At 50.1% G+C, this 23,344-nt stretch overlaps 1 protein-coding gene across 2 annotated transcripts in view; it reads left to right on the forward strand.

Annotated features, from left to right (window-relative positions):
- The window catches only part of GMPR (guanosine monophosphate reductase), a 43,892-nt gene that overhangs the window by 18,972 nt on the left and 1,576 nt on the right, over nt 1-23,344 (forward strand). Inside the window, exons 5-8 of one of the 2 annotated variants that reach the window (XM_059688689.1) lie at nt 6,337-6,418; nt 10,990-11,096; nt 18,194-18,236; nt 20,877-21,036. In XM_059688689.1, coding sequence (XP_059544672.1) covers nt 6,337-6,418; nt 10,990-11,096; nt 18,194-18,236; nt 20,877-21,036 — 392 coding nt within the window. The remainder of the gene's footprint in view (nt 1-6,336; nt 6,419-10,989; nt 11,097-18,193; nt 18,237-20,876; nt 21,037-23,344) is intronic. The other variant, XM_059688691.1, reaches the window with a different exon arrangement.

Consider the following 23,344-nt stretch of genomic DNA (forward strand, 5'->3'; position numbering starts at 1 on the left):
AGTGCGGAGCCTGCAGGTTGCTATGGGGGATGAGTCTGGGAGGGGGCGATGGGTGCTGAGTTCCCACGGCCCTCTGGGCAGCCACCAACAGCAAGTGCCTCTCCAGCGCCTGCTGGCTGGCCCAGGTTGTGCTCTTGGTGTTCTTGTTGGTTTCCCCAGCAATGACCAGGAGACTTTGGCAAGGTGGGTGTTTATTCCTCAGCCATTCTTCGCCTGCGCTGACCCCTGAAATCTGTGATTCATTTGGAAACCCCCAATGCTCTTAGCGTCCCCAGTTCTTGGAAACAGTTTCTCTTACAGCTTTGGCGGCATTGTGAGGATGCAATACCGTTTGTCCAGTGCTCTGGACTGAAAGGAATATAATAGGGGCGCTGAGTGTTACGATTGTTACAGTGCAGGGAGCAGAAAGGGTGCTCAGAAATGCCCTTGGCAGAGGCTGGCATTCCAGGGTCTGCGTCGGGAGCGAGGGCTTGTTGCTCCCTTTGCCCAGTGCGCCCTGGGTTTTCATGTACAGCATTTTCTCTTGCCTTTCACCTCGGGTGGGCGAGCCTTGCCACATGTAAGGAGGAGGAAGCAGGGAAGTTCACAGAATATCTTTGGCAGAAAAGGGTCCCCTAGGGGGCTGGCTGTTAGAAGAGTGTAACAAGTGGGTAGATTCTAGGTGCTGTGGGAAAAGACACTTTTTTCTTAATAATAACAAGTCTTTGAGTAAGAGTAATAGCACCTATCCTATATAATAAAAGCCTAATATGCAAATTGTCCTCTCTGGTGGTCAGTTTGACCAGGAGTTCGACAGTGAGTTCGACCGTTCGCTGTGACATGCGCTGACCACCAGGAGGTGGCACAGAACATAGTTGGCGGCAGTGGAGGTGCTGCCGGCCCCAATGGGCCCCGATGAGAGTGGAACCGCAGTGGGATGGTGGAGCAGGTGAGCGGGCGGCGCCAGGTCAAGGCAGGTGCGAGCAGGGTGGGGGCGGGAGCTGGGGCCCGATCTCCACAGGCCACCCTGAGGGACCCCACCCATGCACAAATTTGTGCACTGGGCCTCTAGTCCTATATAATAAAAGCCTAATATGTAAATTTTCCCCTCAACTGGGAGTTTGACCAGGAGTTTGACCAGGGGGGCAGGGCCGGCCGGCCAACTGCCCATAGCCCCTCCTCCTGGTCTGCCCCACCCCAGCCAGTGGTGGCGGCAGGCGCTGGGGGAAGGGAGGCCCAGGCCAGCAGCCATTAGGGACCCTACCCATGCATGAATTTCATGCACGGGGCCTCTAGTATTTAATAATGTGAAACTTAGTCTAAGGTCAAGGAGCTTTCCAAGAATCACAGAGCCTGGAGTTTGGAGCCAGGCAGCCTGTCCCAGGCCCTGTGATCTTTCCCTTACACCACACTGCAGCCAGCCTGCCTGCCCACACAGGCTGGGTGGGACACTGAGGTCCCCGAATTGGGTCTGAGAGATGCTTTTGTGCTGGTGGCTCTTTCTGACCTGGTCCTATGAAGAAGTAGGTCTGTGACAACTAAGCTGTTCAGATTAGACCAGGCATCCAGCTCAGCACCCTGGGGAATGCCAGGTCAGCCACTGTTGGCTGGTCCCATAGGCAAATCCAGCCTGCAGCTGTGCGCTGACCCCTGCCTGACACCTGCCTTACTCTTTCCTTAGAAAGGACTTTTCTTGGAAAAGGGCCTCAGAAGAGCCAATAAAAGTCAGTAGGGAAGTTATCGTTTAATGGGAACAGAATTTTCATTTGGGATGATGAAAGAGTTCTGGAGATGGATGGTGGACATGGTTGCACAATAATGTGAATGTACTTAATTATTAAAAAATAACTAAAACAGTAAATTTTATGTTGTAAATATTTGACCACAATTAAAACTCAAAAAGGAAAGAAAGAAAGAAAGAAAGAAAGAAAGAAAGAAAGAAAGAAAGAAAGAGCAATCTATGAAGAGCAGTCACTCTGAAGTGGAGGGATTAACATTTTACTGAGCCCCAGCTGAGAGATGGGCATTTGCTAGGAATCCATAGAGCTTTGTAAACCTTACAGGGACAACAGCGAGCGGGCATGATGAGTGATGTCATAGCAACTCATGGACGGAGACCAGAATTGAAGTGACTTTCTTAAGATTCCATGGGAGTGGGAGGTCCATCGTTCGAACCCAGGTCTTTCTGAACTTATTTGCCATAGGTGTCCAGGTCTAAAGGAAAGCTGGAAAAACTGGAGCAAAACAGTTTGGGGTTTGGGTCTTGCCCAGAGGGCTTTTTTAAATAGTACAAAAGTACTGGGAAGGTTCGTTTTGTTGCTTTTATGTCTCTTCCTGGGGTCCTCACCCTTCTTGAATGGAGGGGCAGTCATTGCCGACAGCACATGGCCCCTCAGGGAGAGGGGGACCCAGTGGAAATCTCCACTTGCTGGCTTTGGTGCTCAGATAAGGGTCTGGAGATTCCATTTTGTTGTGGCTGCCCCCAGAATGGTCGTTCCTGAGCTGCCTGAGTGACAGCCGGATGTGCTGCTGGGTGCGGTCCCATTCGGACAGTCCATATCCACTGCACACCCGTGGTGCTTCAGGCCAAGATAAGCAAGCTCCTCGCCAGTCTCCCCCTCCACTCCCCCTCCCAGCAAGCCCAGGCCCCGGGCTGCCTCGCCTGCCTGCAGCTTTCACTGGAGCCCAGCCATACTCCTGCCACCATTCTCATTCTGATGTTGTCTTTTCCTTTCCCCTTTATCTTTGCCCTTCTTGATTTCGAACTTGAATAGAAAACTTTTTGTTCCTGCAAGTGGAAACTCCCTCGTCCTCTCCCATTCGTTGTCAGCCTTCCTGTCGTGTTTCCTCAGGCTCGAGGCATGTCCTGGCATTCGGGGGTTTTCCACCCAGCAGCCCTCTGTGGAGACTGCGGTCTGGCCTCCATAAGGAGCCACACAGGTATCCTCCCATCCCCTCAGCTACCTGTGCCAGCCTCTGGGCTATCCAGACAGTATCGTTGTCCTCAAGCTTTGAAACGTAGACTGTGCCTGGTTGCACCTGGTTCGTCCATCATGAGCTGACTTTATTTCTTTTATTTTCTGTGAAGTAGGCCCTCTGAAATAAAATGATATGTAGGCAGCACCAGACTTGGGGCGCGGGGGGCGGGGGGGAAGTGGATGTGGAAATCAACATTGAAAATGAATTATGTGGGGAGCTTAAAGTGGTGTCTTTAAGTTTTTGATTTCTTAATTTTATTTTTAAAAATTTATTTTTATCTTATTTTTAAAACTTTAAAGCTTTATTTTTCAGCAGGTCAACCAGTGAGGAAGAATGAGAGTCTTGTTTCTCAGATTTCTATTATGTTCTTTCTTGGGCACAGAGTTCATGTGGGTTTTTGTGCTTAAAAAAACAAACAAACCAAAAGCAAAAAAAATATATATATATATATATATATATATATATATATATATATATATATATCATGCTTAATAAAAGTCATACAATTTATACTAAAAATCTAGAACATTTTAAAGAAAAAGATTAAAAGTCAGATAATCCTTCCATGTAGACATAATTTGTTAGCATGTGGGTGTGTGTTTTCATATATACATATACTCGTGTTGTCTTTCTTTAAAAACAAAGTGGAGATCTTACTATTTCCTTTTGTCTCCCCCATATTATACTGGAAGCATTTGGGTGTTTTCCCTTGCCATTAAATGAAGCTTAAAAGCATCCCGTGGATAGGCCCTGGGTTGATTCCCTTCAGGAGAATGCACTCACAGTGTTGCACGGTTGTAAATAACATCCTTGTAGTCAAATCCTGTGACCTCACCTGTGATTATCTCCTTGGGAGGGGACCCTAGAAGTAGTCTTATTGGACAAAAGGATGTACAAATTTTTGCCTTTCTTCCGTGTGTATACATTGTTTCCTAAGACAACTTGTACTAAAATAGACATTCCTCCAGCAGAGAAAGAGTGTCTGTTTTCTCTTTAGCATTTTGTGTTCATAATCGTCGGTAATTTGTGAAGTGAAAAGTGGAACCTCACTGGTCTCATAATGTAAAATCAATTATTAGTAAGGTTCAGTTCTTTCAATGTGTGTATTGGCCAATTTTATTTCTTTCATTGGTTTGTTCACATCCTTTGGCAGCTAGTCAGCGAGGTGTTAGCATTCTTCTTGTACATCTGAAGAGCTCCTATGGCAGGAACCCTTTGTCACAATTACAGGCATTTTCTGCACCAGCTTCTTTGCCTCTTCGTTTTGTTGATTGTATGTATGAGTTTGTGTGTTTATATGTGAACAAGCTTCTTATTTTCAGATAGACAGATCTACGTTTATGTGTGTTGTTTTGTTTTTGTTAATACTGGCCTGAGGATATTTTTTCCATTGACTTTTAGAGAATGAAAGGAAGGAAGGCAAGGAGGAAGGGAGGGAGAGAGAGAAACATTGATATGAGAGACACATTGATTGGTTGCCTCCAGTACATGCCCTGACCAGGGGCGGGGATGGAACCTGTAACCCAGGTACATGCCCTTGACTGAGAATCGAACCCTCAACCCTTTGGTGTGCAGGCTGACGCTCTAACCATTGAGCACACTAGCCAGGGCAGATCCATGTTTATGTTTTTTCTCTCTCTTTTATGCTTATTATAAGCATTCAAGATTTTCTTCTAAGTTTGGGGGGGATAAAACTTTCAGTTTGACTCTGTAATCCACCTGAAGCTTATTTTGGTGAAAAGTATGAGTAATAATCTGAATTTGTTCTCAAAAGATGCCTTTCCCAGCTCAGTCTCTTGAAATATGATTCCTCTCCTCACTGACCCGTAACACAATTCTCATATGTTGGAGCCCTCTTTCTGGACCATCTATCATTTTTGATTGTCAGATGCTGCTTGGATTAAAGCAGCTTTGAGCCCTCCTTATCGCCCTTTCTCAAGATAATTTCATACAAAGTTAAGAGTCACTTTGTGTTGGTCAAAAAAAAAAATTCCCCCTGGGAATCAATTCAATGAAAGACAGTGGGACTTCAATTAAAAAAAAAAAAATGAGTGGCATGAGTAAGGATCCATTTCCCAAAATAAGACTTTGTACCGTTGTGAAAATTCAGTCAGGCATCGCACCACGTCTGTGCACCAGCTGAAGAATCCACAGGACAGTAAGCTGTCAGAAAGGGGTCCCAGGCTCCCACAGTGAGAGAACTGGTGCTATTTCCAGTCCAGAAGCAGCCTCTGGTTTTCAGATGCTGCCATGTCCTGGCTTACAGATCTTTTATTAGGGTCACAGCTTCGTGTTCTGAAAACAGAGCCGGTTCCAGTGCTGTTGGTCCACGGGGGCTCCTCTGCCCTTTCCTATCTGGGTGGGAACCTCTCACCTGAGGGCAGATACACGGGTGTCTTCCCAGCTGTGAGATGACCAGTGGTTTCCTGATCTTGGCCCCTGGGGCTCCACAAAGGTTCTTCAGGGGTTTTACAATCTGTGATGCATTTTATGCCCAACAATCAAGATTTGAATCAGCTGAGTGTTGCAGAGCTTATTTGATGTATTTGTTCTCTGTAGGGTTTTGTTTTGCTTGTTGCTGAAATGTTTGCAAACTACTGACCTAGATAGTCTAAGGCAGTGGTCGGCAAACTCATTAGTCAACAGCGCCAAATATCTACAGTACAATGATTGAAATTTCTTTTGAGAGCCAAATTTTTTAAACTTAAACTATATAGGTAGGTACATTGTTATTAACTTAATTAGGGTACTCCTAAGCTGGCCTTTGCTAAACTTGTCCTCAATCTGATTGAGATACATTCGCTGAGGTCGGCCCCTTCCAACTCCACAACGTTCCCTATACGTGCACGCCCGCACATGGTATTTTGTGGAAGAGCCACACTCAAGGGGCCAAAGAGCCGCATGTGGCTCGCGAGCCGCGGTTTGCCGACCACTGGTCTAAGGTCTTAGAGTTGTAAAATCATAGAGTTTTATACTCTACGTTGTCTCCGGGTGTCAAATTCTGTGCTCCTATAGGATCCCATATTTTCTCTCCTCACCCCCGCAGCCCTCTTTTCTCCTTCCTTTCTTTTTCTTTCTCTTTCTTTCTTTCTTTCTTTCTTTCTTTCTTTCTTTCTTTCTTTCTTTCTTTCTTTCTTTCTTTCTTTCTTTCTTTCTTTCTCTTTCTTTCTTCCTTCCTTCCTTCCTTCCTTCCTTCCTTCCTTCCTTCCTTCCTTCCTTCCTTCCTTCCTTTCTTTCTTTCTTTCTTTCTTTTGTTTCCCTCGTTGCCTGGTGGCTTGGGATATGCTCATGATTATATCCAGGTGTGAGTTCCTCCCTCATTCATCTTTGTGCCACCAGGAGCAGTTCATGACGTGAGCTGTGTTCTTTCTGTCTCAGGCGGGGAACGTGGTGACAGGGGAGATGGTGGAAGAGCTGATTCTCTCCGGAGCAGATATAATCAAAGTGGGAGTTGGACCAGGTAAGACTTGCCAGGAGAACAGCAGAGGGTGTGTGTGTGTGGGGGGGGGGAATGGGGTCTGGGGCTCACAGGGGCTGGAGATGGCCAGAAGGGAGCCCAGGAGTGACCCACCCACGAGTTTAAAGTACATTTCTTTTGGATCTCATTGAGCTTCCACAGAAGCTCCTCATTAGAAATGTCATTGAGTTGCCATCTGATGCCCCCGGGTAACTTGTCGAGGAGCGTGGGAGTGGTTAGGATGTGAGGTCCAGGTTTTAGAGCGGTGATGGCGAACCTTTTGAGCTCGGTGTGTCAGCATTTTGAAAAACCTTAACACTGGTGCCGTGTCACATATGGAAATTTTTTGATATTTGCAACCATAGTAAAACAAAGACTTATATTTTTGATATTTATGTTATATATTTAAATGCCATTTAACAAAGAAAAATCAACCAAAAAAATGAGTTCGCGTGTCATCTCTGACACGCGTGTCAAAGGTTCGCCATCACTCTTTTAGAGTGTAGCTGTGGAAGAGAAACATGCAGATTTCGTTCATGACCACATACACTGTGAAGAGGAAGATGAGGGGTGAAGAATCCCTGGGACAGTTCATGGACATGAATGACTCAGGTTTCCGTGAGTGTCTGAGGGACCCCAAACACTGCAAGCAGCATGCGGCTGTGAGGCCATATTGAACTTGACCCGTGTGTTGCCCAGGTAGTTAGCACTTGGGCTTCTCACTTGGTACATATCCAGATCAGATTTGCCCAATTCTTCTTGGCACCCTCTCCTAAAACTGCTCATTGGTGTCTTGAGGGAACGAGGTGGAGCCTTTCTATTCTTATACTGGTGGCTCCACTTTCTCTCAGGGCCAGTTGGCATTCGCTGTCCCCTCTGGCCATACCTGAGCTGAGCTTCCGTGTTTTTAAATTCTTTCTTCATATTCATTATTAACCAGACACTAAAATGGGAGCCAAGGAAAGAAGATACACATTTTCAGTTGGGAATAAAAACAGCAAAGACTGAAAAAAAATAGTGCCTACCCAACCTGGCTGGTGTGGCTCAGTGGTTGAGTATCGACCCATGAACCAAGACTTCATTGGTTCGATGCCTGATTGTGGGCTCGATCCCCACCCAGCAGGGGGCATGCAGGAGGCAGCCAATCAATGTTTCTCTCTCATCGATGTTTCCGTCTCTCTATCCCACTCCCTTCCTCTCTCTCTAAAAATAAATAAAAACAAAGTTTTAAAAAATATTGCCTACCCAAAAAAAATTACCAAAAAAGGAAGCAATTCATAAGCTAACAGGAGAAGGGTGTGGGCAAGCGATGCTGGGAGAAGACATCTTTGGGCTGTGATTCACACACTTGTCAACCTTGAGGGAAAAGGAGAGCCACGAGGGACCGTGATGGAAGAAGAGCCCTATAGGCCCATCCAGGCCCCTGAGCCTTTAACACACGGGAGAGTGTCAAGATTGGGCTTTTTCTATTGCCACTCACCTAAGCCAATTTGTAACACACTCTGAGCCAGCGGTCGCCAACCTTCCGGACCTCATGGACCACCAGTGGTCCGCAGACCACCGGTTGGCGACCGCCGCTCTGAGCAACAGGAAAGACAACTCTGGTCTTTACTGAGCGTCTGTCTTGTTGAAAGTCAAAAAAAAAGGATAAGGCCCAGTTCCTGCTTACAAGGAGCTCCCGCTTAGGACGGGCTGCAATAGGCCAGGCTTGTGATAGGATAGAACAGGCTGGACGTAGGTCTGGAGGACTCTTGCTCCTAAGGCAGGGGAGCGCGCCAGCTACCTGTTTAATCAGAAACACGTGTTGAGTGTCCTGTGGCTGCCGTTGTGGCTGCCGTTGTCGGGTGGGTGCTGTATGGGGGTGCACGTGGGGGTGCACAGCATCCTTGGCTCGCGCGGAGCTGTTCCTGATGTGATCTCGATCACTCAGCTGTGCGCGGTGTCTGCATGCACGTCCTCTGTGTGTTTCCCTGGAGACTGACTGTCCTCCCGCGGGCACCATGTGACCCCTGGCTGTCTGTCTGGAACAGACGTGACTGAGCAGGATCAGTGGCTCCCTTTGAGCCTGACGTATTGGAGCTGCTTCTTTAATTTAATTGGAGATTATATTGACATTTTACAAATTCTTTCCAGTGCAAACACTGAGTAATGTGTATGTGAATGATAGCACTAAACAAGGTCCATTAATGAGTAACTCCCAGGAGCTGGGAGAAAGCGTTGAAATTGGGTGCCCCTGCTGCTAGGACTGGGAGAAATATGGGCCCAGTTTCTCGCTTTAACCTGGGGGCTCATCAGGTCCTTGCCCACCTTAGTCCTGAGAGGAGCCTGCCTGCCCCCGGAGAGGACTTCTCTGGGCCGTGGATCCAGAGCGGACCCCGGGGCTGGACTCACAGAGTCTGGGCAGGTGCCATCCTCAGAGTAGACTCGGAAACTAGAAATGAAGAGAGCAAAGCAGATCTTTCAAAAACGTGTTACATTTAGGAGGTTTTTACTGCTCTGATTGGGTAGAAGACTGTTTGAGGTCTCCTAGGAGCTACATGGAAATGCCGACCATCAAAAAGTACAACTCTAACCTTAACTAAATTTAAATAATTTCATATTAAATATTTTAAAATTTAGAAAAAGACCTCTCCCCTGCCCTCTCCTTACCTGTGCGGAGCTCCGGGCCTCTGCACCCAGGCCCCTGCTTCCCTTGAGGATCTAGCAGTTGAGGGGGAAGAGGGCTAAAGCCAGTTCCGACCCAGAGCCGGAGATGATGGAGCTGTGCCTCTGCCTCGCACAGCGCACGCACGGGTTGGCTCCAGGACTGTGAGTGCACATGGAAGGGATGGATGTAAAGAGGTGGGTCTCGGCCTGCAGCAGGATAGATGCAGGAGAAGGGGATCTCCTATCCTGTTTTCTTGGGGAAGCGAGGCCTGGGAGTATGGGCATGGTTCTCTGCCTGACCCTGTTCCTAAGGACGCCTGGGAGACATTTGTGGGACGCTGTGAAGCCGCTGGCGGGGTGGGAGCAGGAGAGGAGGCCGGGGCTCTGAGCACCTCACCCCCAGCGCTGGCGGGCAGAGGAGGGGTTTAGGGCACTCTGTTGTTGACACCAGGGGACCTCCAGCAGGAACTGGCTGAGTGTGAGGCAGTGGCGCCAGGGATGTGGGTGACTGATCCATTCTTGAACTCTCAGATGCTTTCGGTGACTATTTGTAGCGCTGTGGGTCCGGGCTCTATTCTCAGTGCTCTACAGCAGTGGTGGCAAACTGCGGCCCCTTGAGTGTGGCTCTTCCACAAAATACCACATGAGGGTGCGGACGTACAGTGCGATTGAAACTTTGTGGCCACACTCAAGGGGCCAAAGAGCCCCGCATGCGGCCGCGAGCCGCAGTTTGCCGACCACTGGTCTACAGGAGTGAGCATCCAGCAGCCTACCAACCAGCAGAGAACACTGGTCCTTGGTTCTGACACAAATAATTGTTTAAGTGCCTCTTTTTGTAAATGAATGCAGTGAGAACAACTTCCCTGAGGCAGTGACATTTAAGATGAAGCCTGGAAGATGAGAAAGGGTTGGCAAGTCAGGGAGGGGGGCATAGGGGGTGTGCAGAGGGGAGTGTTTGGACAGGGAACATCATGTACAGAGACTCCCTAGGTGGGAAGAAACTGGCTGTACAGGAGGAACTGGAAGGTCAGAGTGGCTGGAGTGTGGGCAGTGGGAGGGGCGGTGTCCGGGGTTTGATTGGGTGTCTCAGAGCAGGGTGTACACTTGCTGGGAGGAAGGGTGGGTCTGGAGCAAGCAGGCATTTGCGGGAGCCTCTGGCTTGACTTGGCTGGGACCTAACTGGGATAACGGGATGGGCGACCAGGACTGGCCGTGGCCGTGGGAAAGACAGAGGCCAAGAGGACAAAGGCAGTTAGGTGGCTTGTGTGGATCCTGAGTGGAGGCTGACCTCAGAGCCCAGCTGGATGCGGATTCGGACACGGTTGGAGGTGGACTGTGAGATCATGGAGAGCAGCAGGCTGGGCATGTTGAGGACAGACTTGGGTGAGAGTGAGGGTGAGGGGACAGGCTTAGGGTTAGTGCTAAGTCCTGGGCCAAATGATTTTATTCCCTATGCCATTTAATTTCTACCCTGTGAGGCCAATGTTTTAATTTCCATGCCACAGGCGAGGCCTGGAGGCCTGGAGAAGTAAGTAATTAGACAAAAGTGGGAGGTACAGAGGCTGGAGGCTGTGGGAGGAATTGAGGAGGTCCCTTGAAATGTAGTATATTTGTGTGGGAGAGGGAAGGACAGCAAGAAGGGATGGGAGTTTAAGTGTGGAGAGTCAGTGCTCAGCCAGTAAAGGGAGCTGCTGTCGTAGGGGAGAGTGATGGTGGCAGGTTATGGGGTGGGTTATGTTTTGGATGTGAGCAGGTGACAGCTCTGAGGATGCGAAGGGCTGCACGGCCACATAGCGCGCTTTTAACCACATCTGTGGAGTTGCTGGGCAGTCCCTCCCTCGCGCCTCTCCTCTGCCATGTGACAGTGAGGGAGGCTCACGTTGTGTCCCATCCTGCTCATCCATGAACCATCTCTGTCCTCCATCCAGGTTCCGTGTGCACCACCCGCACCAAGACGGGGGTGGGGTACCCCCAGCTGAGTGCCGTGATTGAATGCGCAGACTCTGCCCACGGCCTGAAGGGGCACATCATCTCTGTAAGTCTCCAAGCGGGGCTGGGGGGCAGGTGAGGGGGCATCTCGGGATTGCAGGCCCCGAGGCAGCCCTGCTTCCAGTCGCCTTTCACCCAGCAGCATCCTGTGGGCCAGGTTGTGAGCAGTATGTGGTCACAGCTCACACAGTGAGCAAGGCGGGCACATGAGTAAGAATTCTGGTCAGTAACAACTCCGAGTGGCAGGCAGCACGATGGAGGGTAGGTGGGGAGCGTTGAGGGAGTGAGAGGGCTGCCCCAGATGGGGTCTTACACAAGAGACATGTGTTGTCTCACAGCCAGGAGGCCAAGTCCGAGATGAAGGTGTCAGCAGGGCCACGGACACTCTAACTCCGGGAAGGCTCTGTCCCAGGCCTCTCGAGCTTCTGATAGCTCCTTGGCTTGTGGCACCGTAATTGCAGTTTTCATACGGTGCCCTCCCTGTGTGCATGTCTGTCTTTGTGTCCAAATTCCTCCTTCTTATAAGAACGTCAGTCCTTGGATTAGAAGCCCGTCCTGTCCTCCTTCAGGCTGACCTCGCCTTCGCTGATCACATCTCAGCGGTGCGGATGTGCCAGCGGGCCAGCAGGTGCCAGAGAGAGAGCAGGCGCAGTGGCGTGGTGGGGGCAGCAGTTAGATTTTTGCGGGTTGAGACAAGTACGGGAAGGAGGTGAGGAGAGGCAGGGACAGTGGCCTGACACTTTCATGAAGCTCCTGGAAGAACACTTCCAGAGTGCTCAGGGGGTTGAATGGATGTCGAGATGAAATCCTCACTTTATCTGTAATTCTACTCCACCTTATCGCCATGGCCACAGTGCAGAGTTGGAGAGAGTTGTCTCTCCCCTTCTACATGAGGTGCTCAGACAGGACATCGCGTGTCCATACCAATTGGACCAACTCAGATAGAACCATGGCTTCTGTTTATGTGGATGATGCATATGTGAAATTTTGTTTTGTTTTTGTACAAATTCTGAAGTAGTGACATATTTTTAGTGGTTCTATAACAATGGACTCATATTGAATATAGTAAATTAAATCTTCAGATCTTTTCAGTTGCACAGTTGCTAAGCTATGCTCCCACATTAAATGCTAGGTTATTTTTTTTAAGTCCAAATGCTTTGAATTTCATATCTCTGGGGAATGATATCTTGTTGATTTTGGCTCAGCATTTCAGCTGTTGAGGTTTGATTCCTGGACCTGCTTGGCGGGTGTGCTAACACCCATTAAACGTCACGTATGCATATTGTCCCCCTTGAGCCTTATCACAGCCTGAGCTGCAGCTGTTGCTTCCCCACTTGTGATCTCCAGGTAACAACTGAAGCCAGGAGGCAGGTCCTTAACTCTAGCTCTAGAGCTGATTGCCTGGGCTCCTAATTCTTCAGGCCTTTCATCTACCCATCTATCCAGTCGGCAAGTCTTTATTGAGCTTCTACTGTGTGCTAGAAGCTGGTAAATGACTGAGGTTGATTGGTTGCAGACAGAGTTCTAAGGCCTCCTCTCAAGGCCCTTCCCTTTAGCTTTTGCCACAACAAACAATTTAACACCCACTTATTAAACAACTAGTGTGTGCGAGGCTGACACAAAGCTGTCATCCTGCATTTGCTGAGTGAGGTTACTGACAGAGAAGTCATCAGACTGCACTCTCTCCAGTGTGCCCGTGGTTCTCAGAGGCTCACAGTAGCCTTTTCTTGAGCTGCTGCATGAGAATCACCTGGGAAGCTTTGTACAGTTGACATTTCTGGACCCCATCCTGGTGAATTCGACTTTTCAGAGGTTGGCCCCCAATGCACCATGTCTCATCAGCCATAAGTCTCTGTTACCATCAAGAATCTTAATCAGAATTTAGATTCTCTATTATACACCTTGAATGGCTACCATTTCCAAATTGGTGGAGGTCAAATTCGTAGGTTTACTATGAACACATTCCACGATCCCCTACGTGTGTCTTTCCAGAAATGTCACACTTGCTTAGCTCACGGGACCGTTTGTGGGAGGGGTGGAGGCTCTGCTAGCACCGCAGTGACTGACGGGCAGTCGGTTTGGGCTCCGTGCACAGCACACCTAGTTTCTAGCTTATTTCAACAGTTCTGCAAGCACGGTGCCCGGAACAGCAGCATCAATATGAACTGAGCACTTGTTAGGGAAACTCGGATCCCATCCAGACCCGAATCTGGAACGCGGACGGTGAGGCCCTGGAGTCTGTTTTCACAAGCCCTCCAGGTGCTCCTGATGTGCTGTCAAGACTGAGAACCCCCGGCTTGGCTTCTGCAGCTCGGGTCACTGTTCCAGAGGCAGGTCTCATCCGCTAGCGCCAGGAAGGAGCGGACTTGTCAGCTGGGGGCAGTGTGGCCTGGTGCTCCGAGGGTCTTAACTTCCCATTAACGGGAGAGGTTTCCTAGATGGGGTTAGGAGTTCAGTTTGATCAAATGAAGTTCACAGACTTATGTGGGGTCTGTAGGCTTGACTTCAGCTCCTTCCTTCTGCCCAGCTGAGTGTCTTAGGCTTCAGAGCCGCCATTTTACCCACCGTCCCTTTGACTAATGGAGTTTCACAAGTAGTTTTTCCCCCCTCGCCGGCTGTCCTAACCCCGCTGGAAACCCATCAGACGTTTTGGATCCTGCCACTCGGTCCAGTTGCCTTCCAGCTGTCTCATTTCCCCCCTTAGCTGCTGAGTTAGCACATCTACGCCAGTGACATGCAGAAGGAAGCCACAGCATAGTCTGTTCAGCAGGTGCTTACACCCAGGCGGCTGGACTTGAGTCAGGTTTCTATTTATTGTGGCCCACGTGGGCTCTGAGAGGCAGAGAGCTAAAAAATTCAGGAATCCTCCCCCTGCCCCCGTGTAGGTAAAGATGAAGGTGTGACCAGTTAATTTTGTCTTGTCATCTGCTAAAGACATCACTCAAAGGAGAGGATTTTAAAGGTGGAAACAACTTTGGAGGAAGTAATGGCTGTCATTTATTGAGCATCTACTATCTGCCAGGCATGCCATACATATAATCTTTAATCCTTGGAACAACTGTGGGTAGCTGTTATCTTTTGATAGGCGTGCTAGTCAGGGTTTTCTAGACAAACATCCAGTAGAGTGTGTGTGTGTGTGTGTGTGTGTGTGTGTGTGTGTGTGTGTGTGTGGGGAGAGAGAGAGAGAGAGAGAGAGAGAGAGAGAGAGAGAGAGAGAGAGAAAGAGAGAGAGAGATATTTATTGGAAGGAACTAGTTCATATGCTTATGGAGGGTGACAGGTGCCAAGATCTGCAGGATGACTCGGCAAGCTAGAGAAAGCTGATGGTGGAGTTCAGTCTGAGTCTGCAGGCCTGAGAACCAGGAAGAGCCAATATTTCAGTTGGAACCAGGAGGAAAAAGCTCACTTCCCAATTCAAAGGCAGCCAGTTAGGAAAAGTTCTCTTGGGAAGGGTCAACCTTTTTGTGCCATTTAAGCCTTCAACTGATTAGATGGGGCCCGCCCACATTAGAGAGGGCAATCTGCTTTACTCAGTCTACTTGTTTAAATGTGACTCTTATCCACAAACACCTCACAGAAATATGCAGGTTAATGTTTAACCAGTCAAGGTTACACACACAATTAGTAATCGTCCCAGGTGAGGAGACTGAGGCTTGGAGTCCTTAAGTAACTTGTTCAGGATCACACTGCTGGTGGGCGGCAGAATCAGCACTCAGACCAAAGTCTGTTCATCTCCAGGGTTCCACTTTCTCCCCTGACCTTCGGCATTAAAAATAAGGAGACACAAAGCAGGTGAAGGGCTTGCTGAAGTCACAAAGAGTGCAGGTTCTGCAGGACCCCAGGCCTGCCCATGTTCCCACCACATTGCTTCGGGAGACTTCAGCTTCATCTGTTCTACTAGAGGCCCGATGCATGGAATTCATGCAAGGGGCTCGGGCCTCGCAGCCGCAGCAGCTTGCCTCGTCCCTCGCAGCACCGGCTTCGTCCGGAAGGTCGTCTGGAAGGTTGTTCAGCTGTCCAGCCTAATTAGCATATTATGCTTTTATTATTATAGATACCAAGACCCTTTCCCCTCAGAGCCCTCAAGTACAGAGTCAGGAATTAGCACTCACTGAACCATTGGAAGGGGAGGGATTTGCACCAACAACCCAAATGGCTTGGGCTTTGTAGCACTTCACAGGACCTAAAAAAGGCCTGTGACTAGGCTGACTGGGATTAGTATTATCTCTTCTTTACTTGTGTTCAACATGCTTATCACGGAGGTTGTGAGGTTCTGTTCATGACAGAGGGTCGGTTGATTCAAAGCAGCCCCCACCTTCTCCTTCCCTACACCCAGGCAGTGCCCTCATCCTCTCATTGGCCCTTGGCCAAGAAGTAAAGGTTGATCAGCAAATTTCCTATAATTTTATTGATTAAATGTAGTACTTTAGAAACAGCTAGACCTTTATTTAGAAATACCTACACAAATTCTTTCAAATAATTTTTTTAGGTTCGGAAATTTCCCCACCAAAAGTAGGTTTAGCTTAGGAAAAGTTAGAGAATGCAAATAAAGGTAAAGGAAATAAATATGACTAGAACTGACATCATCTTAGGACAGTGATGGCAAACCTATGACACGCGTGTCAGAGGTGACACGCGAACTCATTTTTTTGGGTTGATTTTTCTTCGTTAAATGGCATTTAAATATATAAAATAAATATCAAAAATATAAATCTTTGTTTTCCTATGGTTGCAAATATCAAAAAATTTCTATATGTGACATGGCACCAGCGTTAAGTTAGGGTTTTCCAAAATGCTGACACGCCGAGCTCAAAAGGTTCGCCATCACTGTCTTAGGATAAACACTGCTAATGTTTTGATAGGTATGCTTCTAGACATCTTTAGAGTTTTCTCTGAACCACAGTTCTCGTCTTGTTCTTCTGTTATTAAAGCTTTGTGACCTTGGCCAAGTCACGCAACCTTCCTGAGCCTGCCTTATCTCCCCACCCCCTTTACAAAATATCAACTTCAGGTTCTTGTGGTGATTGAATAGACAAGGGAAGTTTGGAATAGTTCCTGGCTTATAGTAGGTGTCTGATTCAAATTTCTTCTGCCTACCCCATGCTTGCTTTTTCTACCCCTTATTTTATGGATGAGCAAGTCTTTTTCTTTTTTCTTTATTTTTTAAAGAAGAGGTAAGATTGAACAGCACCCATGCGATGTGATGCCTTTCCTACTAATATATAATGTTAACACTCTTGAAACACAAAACGAGCAACGCTCTGAGTGTCTGCACACTCTTTTAGTATATGTGCTGCTGGAGCAAGCCCTGCACACTTTCTTTAAAACAAGCTTCCAGCAGCTATGAATGTTTCTGGATGAAAATCAATGTCTTCCTCGGGTCTCAGGGGGTTGTCCCTACTGCTCTGCCTCCTGAGAACATGAAATCATGCCTTGAACAAGTTTGGGAATCACCTGTAAATGGTAGCAGGGAGCGACCGCCGTGCCCTGAGGCATGATGTGACGTTGGGGTGCACTGGGTGACGTGTCATCAGCATGTTGCTCTGCAGTGTTTATTTCATGGCGGGCACCCAGACAGCAAGCAGAGGATGCTGGGAGTGTGACTTCTCTCCCCAGCACGCACAAGTCCTGTTCAGTGCACGTCCAGTCCATCCTGGGAGCAGAGCTCACGTTCTCAGGGTCCTGGCAGCTCAGGTCTTCTGAGGCCTCATCACTGACCACTGATGTGGAATTTCAGGGCCCCACATGAGACACCCCAGCAGTCACAGGCTACTTACTCACAAGCAAGTGAGCAAAAGGCGTAAGGGGTGTGTGTGTGTGTGTGTGTGTGTGTGTGTGTGTGTGTGTGTGTGAAGTCACATATTGTTAGGGACCGATTTGTTGCTAATCCTCACCAGAGGATACTTTTCCATTACTTTTTCAGAGAGAGTGGATGGAGAGAAAAAGGAACATCAAATGTGAAGGAGACACATTGACTGGTCGCCTCCGGCATGCTCCCCAAACACGAAACCCAGTACACGTCCTTGCCCCAGAATGGAACCTGCGACCCTTCCATATGCAGGCCCACGCTCTAACCATCAAGCAACACCAGCCAGGGCTGTTAGGGACCTATTTTAACAGAAGCATGAGTTTATATCATCTGTTGAGGTTCTAGGTTTGAAACCCTATTGTGCTGTCCCGATTTAGATAAAGAGGTAAAGCACTTTAAAAATAATTGGCAGGACACGTGAAGGGCATACGGGTTGTACCTTTGAAAGAGAAACTCCAGCAGCTCACCCACCTTCCTGCCAATTGCAAAGCAAGGCGGTCTGTGTTCTTCCCAGTGCTCTTTGCCGCTCTGAGGGCGGGTCCCCCCTTTGGGCAGCAGGCCCTTCCCTCTGAGACCTGCTGTTTCTCCAAGACCTGCACCGAGTTTGGGCTCTGTCACATCTCGCTGCCCGGAGCACCAGCCCGCCTGCCCGTGTGTTTGCCTCCTGGCCTCTCCCTGTGGGTCTGGCTGCTGCTCCAGACCACCCTCGCGCCCTTCGCCTGCTTGGACCCCACCCAGCCACACTGCGCATAGCAGGGAGCCTGGTCACGCTGTGCCCTTTGTGTATGTGAGGAAGCACAGTGGCTTTGCATCCGGGGAACCGGGCACTGGGTTGCTGGTGTTTAAACATAACTCCACCGGGCAGCCCAGGATAACAGGCTGTGCTGGGTGGGGAGGGTGGGTGTCAGACTAAGGTAACTGGGCACATTACATGAAGGGGAATTAGAAACACGGAGTGCCTGGAAACAGAAAGGAAGGAACTCAGTGTCCTTTCTGGCTCTTAAAATAATTCAGCCCTTGTACTAAATAAATCTCGCCTCACACCAGGCAGGTGACTACTGAATGAGAGTGAACTTGGAGGGCGGGTGGCTGGGCGTGCTGGGTTAGGGGCTGGAGGAGGAGGAGGTCGGAGCCCCTCTGATGTCCAGCACCTTCCCAGGCAGAGGGCAGGGCTGGAGTGGAAGGTGCCTGCTGAGGGGAGTGTTGGGCTTTGGCTCTGAGGGTTGTGTACTTGGCTGGGGGGTGGGTATGGGTATCAACTCCCAGCACCCCAGGGGAGAGGGAGGGCCTGGTGAGCTCCCACTGACATCCTTGTTGCTCTCTCCTCTTTGAAGGATGGAGGCTGCACGTGTCCAGGAGATGTCGCCAAAGCCTTTGGTGAGGAGAATGGAGGGCGGGAGGGAGCGCCCTGCCGCTGTGAGCTGGCTGTGGGGTGGGAACCTGGAACGGGGTGGGATCTGGAAGGAGGAGGCGGAACCTGCAGGGATGTTCTGGGTCAGTCCCGAGTGTCCTCTCCCTGGATTTCAGGCCCCCCTGGCCCAAATCCTGGCATCAGTTTCATTCTGGCTGGTGGCAGAGCCGGCAGAGCACCCAGGGATAGATTTAGGGATGGCATCCTGCAGGCCAGGGGTGGGCGAAGTCACTGCTCAGAAATCACAGCTGAGAAGGCTCGGGCCCCTGTAGAAAGGACAGTACCAGGTCCAGATACGCAGTAACTGCAGGGAGGGTCTGTGGGGAAACCCCATAGTGGGGTTGGTTGGCTTCTCAGAAGCAGTTTTTTACAGGAGGCTGAGGAGCCGGTTCCCCACTAGGGGGCAGCAGTGTCCAGCTGTGAGCCGATGGGTTGTTCTCAGGAAAGTACCTCAGCACCTCAACATGCTGTGCACACACCCGCCCCCCGCCCCCCGCCCCCCCCCCCCCCTGCTTAACGCGTGGCGTGCAAACTTCCTTGCTCAGAAGTCAGAACTGCCTGCACAGCTGGGCTCCCCAGCCTGTGAAGTGGGCGCCCTGTGTATTGACTGGCAGGAGGCAAAAATCAAACTCCCGCGGCTCCACCCTCCTTTCCTGACCTCACAGTCACATTTGCAGTTGATTTATTTGTTCTTTCTTGGTGAAGGGAGACTTTCTGACGTGAGGGATGCCTGTGGCTCTTCCCCTCACCCATGTGCCTCCCCATCACTGGTTAGAGCTCACCCCCTAGAATGGCCTAGGCTTGGGCACTGGCTCTTATTCTGTTTTTAAACACTGATCATGACCAAAGGAAACATGGGGCAGTGTTCTCAGTAGCTGGGTTAGTAGCAACCCTGGAGAATGTCCCGGGGACAAGGCTCCAAGAGGCAAATGACAAAGTCAGGGTCCCACCCTCAGGGCAGAGCAGGAAGCACACAGGCCTCCTGCGCTCCTGGCATGCTCAGTCACCTCGATGGAAGGACCACCGGCCAAGGACATTTCTACTGTTGATTTTTGAGCAGCATCTTCTCAGTGCTGGTGGGCGTTCCATCTTGGGCTCCTGCTAATGGTGCATGCATGTCCCTGCTCCGAGTGAGAGCCGAGTACACTTTAAAGTGCCTTGTCCCAAAGAAGGAGCCTCATAGATAGCAGGTCTGGGCAAGGTTCCTGGCGTCCACTCCCTCATCAACTCCCCTTCCAGCAAGTGCAGGGGGTGCTGGGAGAGCGTGAGGAGAGGGACTGGGTCAGGGAACGTGCTGGTCGGAAAGGCCGTGAGAGGGGTCAGAAATGAGGTTAATTAGAAGCCACTTCAAAGCACCATTGAGGACCTGTGTCTGTGCTCCTGTGTTTCCATCTGCTCCCGGGCTGTGGTCATCGGGGGCCTGGCGGACACCAGCTTTCTCAGTCGCCTTATAATCATGGCGCAGGGGCCACGGAGCCAGCATCTGTGCTAGGGACCCCACAAGGAATGGCCCCAAAGCTGATTGCAGGTGGGAAGGCCCTGTGGTGCGGGCCAAAGGGCCCGCTGGGCCAGCCTGCCTGTCGGTGATGCTGCGCAGAAGGGACTGTAAGGCCGCACCCTCCCCCCACCCCCTCAGTCCTCTTATAACTATTTACTAGTAAACAACCAGATGGAAGAGGTCACGGCCACTTTTCAGGGGTTCCTATGCTTGCTCCTCCTTGCCCTTCATTCTAATGACTTAGTACCTCTGTACCCTGGTGTCGTGTTCCGAATGTGCACCCTCGCTAGGACTTTCTGGGGAGCGGCTGCAGCGGTTTGTGGCAGGTTGTAGCAGTCGGTGGAGACCCTGTCTGCACAGTGATCCATGGACAGGGTGGGGGTGGGAACTGTTTCTGTTTCTTCACACACACCTTTTACTTCCTCGACAACTAGGCATTTGCTTCTCCCATGTGCCTTGCACTGTGACAGACCCTGGGGACACAGCAGTGGCCAGTCTTGCTGTTCCAGCTGCTCCTGGCCCTGTTCCAATGTAGCCTTCAAAGGCAGCTTCCATACCCCTGAGTCCTCTGCACCTAGCCTGGAAGTCTCATGCCATTTGGTGATTAATATGGGATATTATTTATCCTAGAAGGCAAACATCACAACAGAGGTGTGAGGTAGAGTTTTACACGATGCATATACATGCATACACACATACGTGCAGGTTTCTCTCCTTCATGCCAGTCCAGTATAGGAGGTTCAGTCTGTTCCGAGGTCTCACGACCTGCACAGTGTGAGTGTGTGAGAGCTGAAGGTAGACCAGACGCCTGGGGCGATCGTGTCGAGCAGTTACTGCATTAAGGAGAAGATGACAGCGGGCAGCCTAAAATGCTGCTCGATTGCTAACATTTCTCTGATTCTAAGTCCAACCTCGGGAAGGTGCTCATTGTTAACGACTGAGGACCGGCCCTTGTTAAGTTTGTAGGAGCGGAGAGATGGGCTTCTCTCTGGACGATAGCTATTGGTGGCGGGAGAGTGAGTGGGGGTAGCACCTGGATCTTTCCAGAGCCCGTTTTCTCTGAGCTCTTTCCGTTGCTGCTTCCTCCTGTCCCACGCTCGGCGCGTAGGAGCCGGAGCAGACTTTGTGATGCTCGGAGGCATGTTCTCGGGCCACACCGAGTGTGCTGGAGAGGTGATCGAGAGGGACGGGCAGAAGCTCAAGCTCTTCTACGGGATGAGCTCCGAAACAGCGATGAAGAAACACGCAGGAGGGGTGGCCGAGTACAGGTAAGGCTTCTCACATTTCTCCTGCTCCTTTCAGAATCGGGTGGAAGTAGGTCTCGAAGAACGTTGCTTCTCTTTATAGCAAAGCACCATGGGCAGGGGCAGGAAACCTATCTTGCTCTTTGGAAGTAGCCATGTTTTTCACCCAGCTAGTCTGCCTCGTTGGGGGCCCTCAAAAGGCAGTGATAGCAGAGCTGTTTGGGGATGGGTTGGGCATGGACTGGGGTGTGTTTGATTCGGGAGGGCTCCTGCTCAGCCAGTCCCCGCGGTGACACTCCAGACTTCCAGAGGGGGCCGGGAGGTTACTGCCTCCTCCTTCTGGTAGAGCCTCTGCTGACCTCTCCCAGTGACCTCTGACCTCTGGCCCGGGATGAGTTCAGGCTGCAAGAATTGGGTGAAGAAGGGTCTCCATTGCGTGTGAAACAGGTGTGGTTCTGGGCCATCACGTGGAAGACGGCTTTCTTGAGGAAGGCTGTGTTTCACCTACAGGGGCTCACACGGGCCATCTAGCTCTGACAGTTGAAACAGGCAGCATTTTAGCCATGTCATTGCCCTCATTGTAGAAGGGATGCTCACATCTGTTTTTATTTATTTATTTTTTAAATCCATGATCCCAAAATATAACCTGGCCTTTATTTCACTTCCATCTATGTTATTGTTTTACCTTTAAATTAGATTGATTGGGGCGACATTGGTTAAAATCACTTCCATGTTATTGTCTGCATGTGTGTTTATATGACAACATACCCGTGACCTTGCTTTGCTCCAGAGAGGCTGCTGGTGCCCTTAGTGGGGTTGGCGCCGATGCCAGGGCACACGGAGGGGCAGGACGAGGTCCTGTGTCTCAGGAGGAAGTCCTCTGTGGGAGGGAACCCAAGCCTCTGTGGCCGACACCCTCCATGTCCGACCATTCCTGCCACACCTAACCGCTTGTTGTAAGGACATGGGATTCAGATGCATCATATAAGCTTCAAACCAATCCAGAGGTAAAACATCAGGACTCCCAGAGATTGGCAGTGGGCGTGCAGGCAGGCAGGGGTGGTGTGGGGCACCACCTCTCAAGCTCTTTCTTCAGTAGGGAACCGGGGACTTCAGTCCTCACTCTCACCGGTCTTTCTCTTTTGGGAGGACCTCAATAAATAGAACATTATAGCATGGGGAAGGCGGGGTGGGAAAGAGGAGTAGGGGACTGACTGCATTTACACCTTCACCTGGCCACCTCCGATGGTCAGAACAAGGGCGCACTCCTTCCCCTGAAGCCCGAGGCCGCCGTCCCATGTGGTGACTGATGGAGGAGGGAGGACTGCTTCTCGGTGCTAACCCAGACCTCTGGCCAAGCTCCCCGCTTTCCCAGCAGCCACTGTCACATCCCAGGTGGGGTGGGCCTCCTGGGCACTGGGGCGTAAGGGGAGCCATGGCGGGCGGCAGCCGGCTGCTTTGCCTGGAGTGCATCGTTTGCCCTCTAGCTGCTGCATCTGTTTCGGGTCCTAAGAAAAGCAGACAGGGAAGGCCCGACAAGGCCCAGCACGACAGAAGCCAAGGGGCCAAATGAAAAATCATCCCCCGTCATTTCAGCAGGGCCCAGACACAACAGGAGAAAATATTCAGGAGCAGCGAGACTCGTATCTGAAAGCGGATTCGAATCTTAGACAAGGAAGAGACGCCCGGAAGGAATCAGGACTTTGATCCAAAGGCAGCCTGAGTCCTGCAGGCTGTATCTGTTCTCCGTCTTCCTCCCTGTTCCTCCCTCCCTCCGTCCTTCTCTTTTCCTGGGTGTTTGCAGCCTCATCACCATTGTCTCCTCATGAGAATGGTTCTCCTATTTGACATTGTCTTTAATGAAGACCCGTTATTTATGCTGTGCTAGTTCCTTCTCAGTCATTAACCATTTATTCGGTTCTCACGCTGCCCATCCTTGGGAGAGAGATCAAAGTACCGTGTTTTACAGATGAGAAGACTTGAGCATCAGCAGTAAATGACTTGCAGTAAATGAGAATCTGAGTGATTTCCAGGAAGCTCCCGGAAGGCCCAGGCCTCAGAAAATGAAATGGCAGGCATCGCAGCACGCGTACACAGATGCTGGTCTCTGGTCACAGAGAGCAGTGACATGAGTCTGCTGCTTCATCATCTCAGTGCCCTAAGCCAGCCGCTAGGCCAGACCCTGGTCTAGTGGATGGTCTACATAGACTTCACCCAAGGGTAGTCTTGCATGTGTAGATTTCAGTGTACAAGAGTTATTCCCTTTTGAAATTCTAGGCAGTGAGTTTCTAATCAAGACGTAGTATTGTAACAGTTGCAGAGAGACCAGCTA

Source organism: Myotis daubentonii, chromosome 3, assembly GCF_963259705.1.
Source record: "Myotis daubentonii chromosome 3, mMyoDau2.1, whole genome shotgun sequence".
Taxonomy (NCBI): Eukaryota; Metazoa; Chordata; class Mammalia; order Chiroptera; family Vespertilionidae; genus Myotis; species Myotis daubentonii.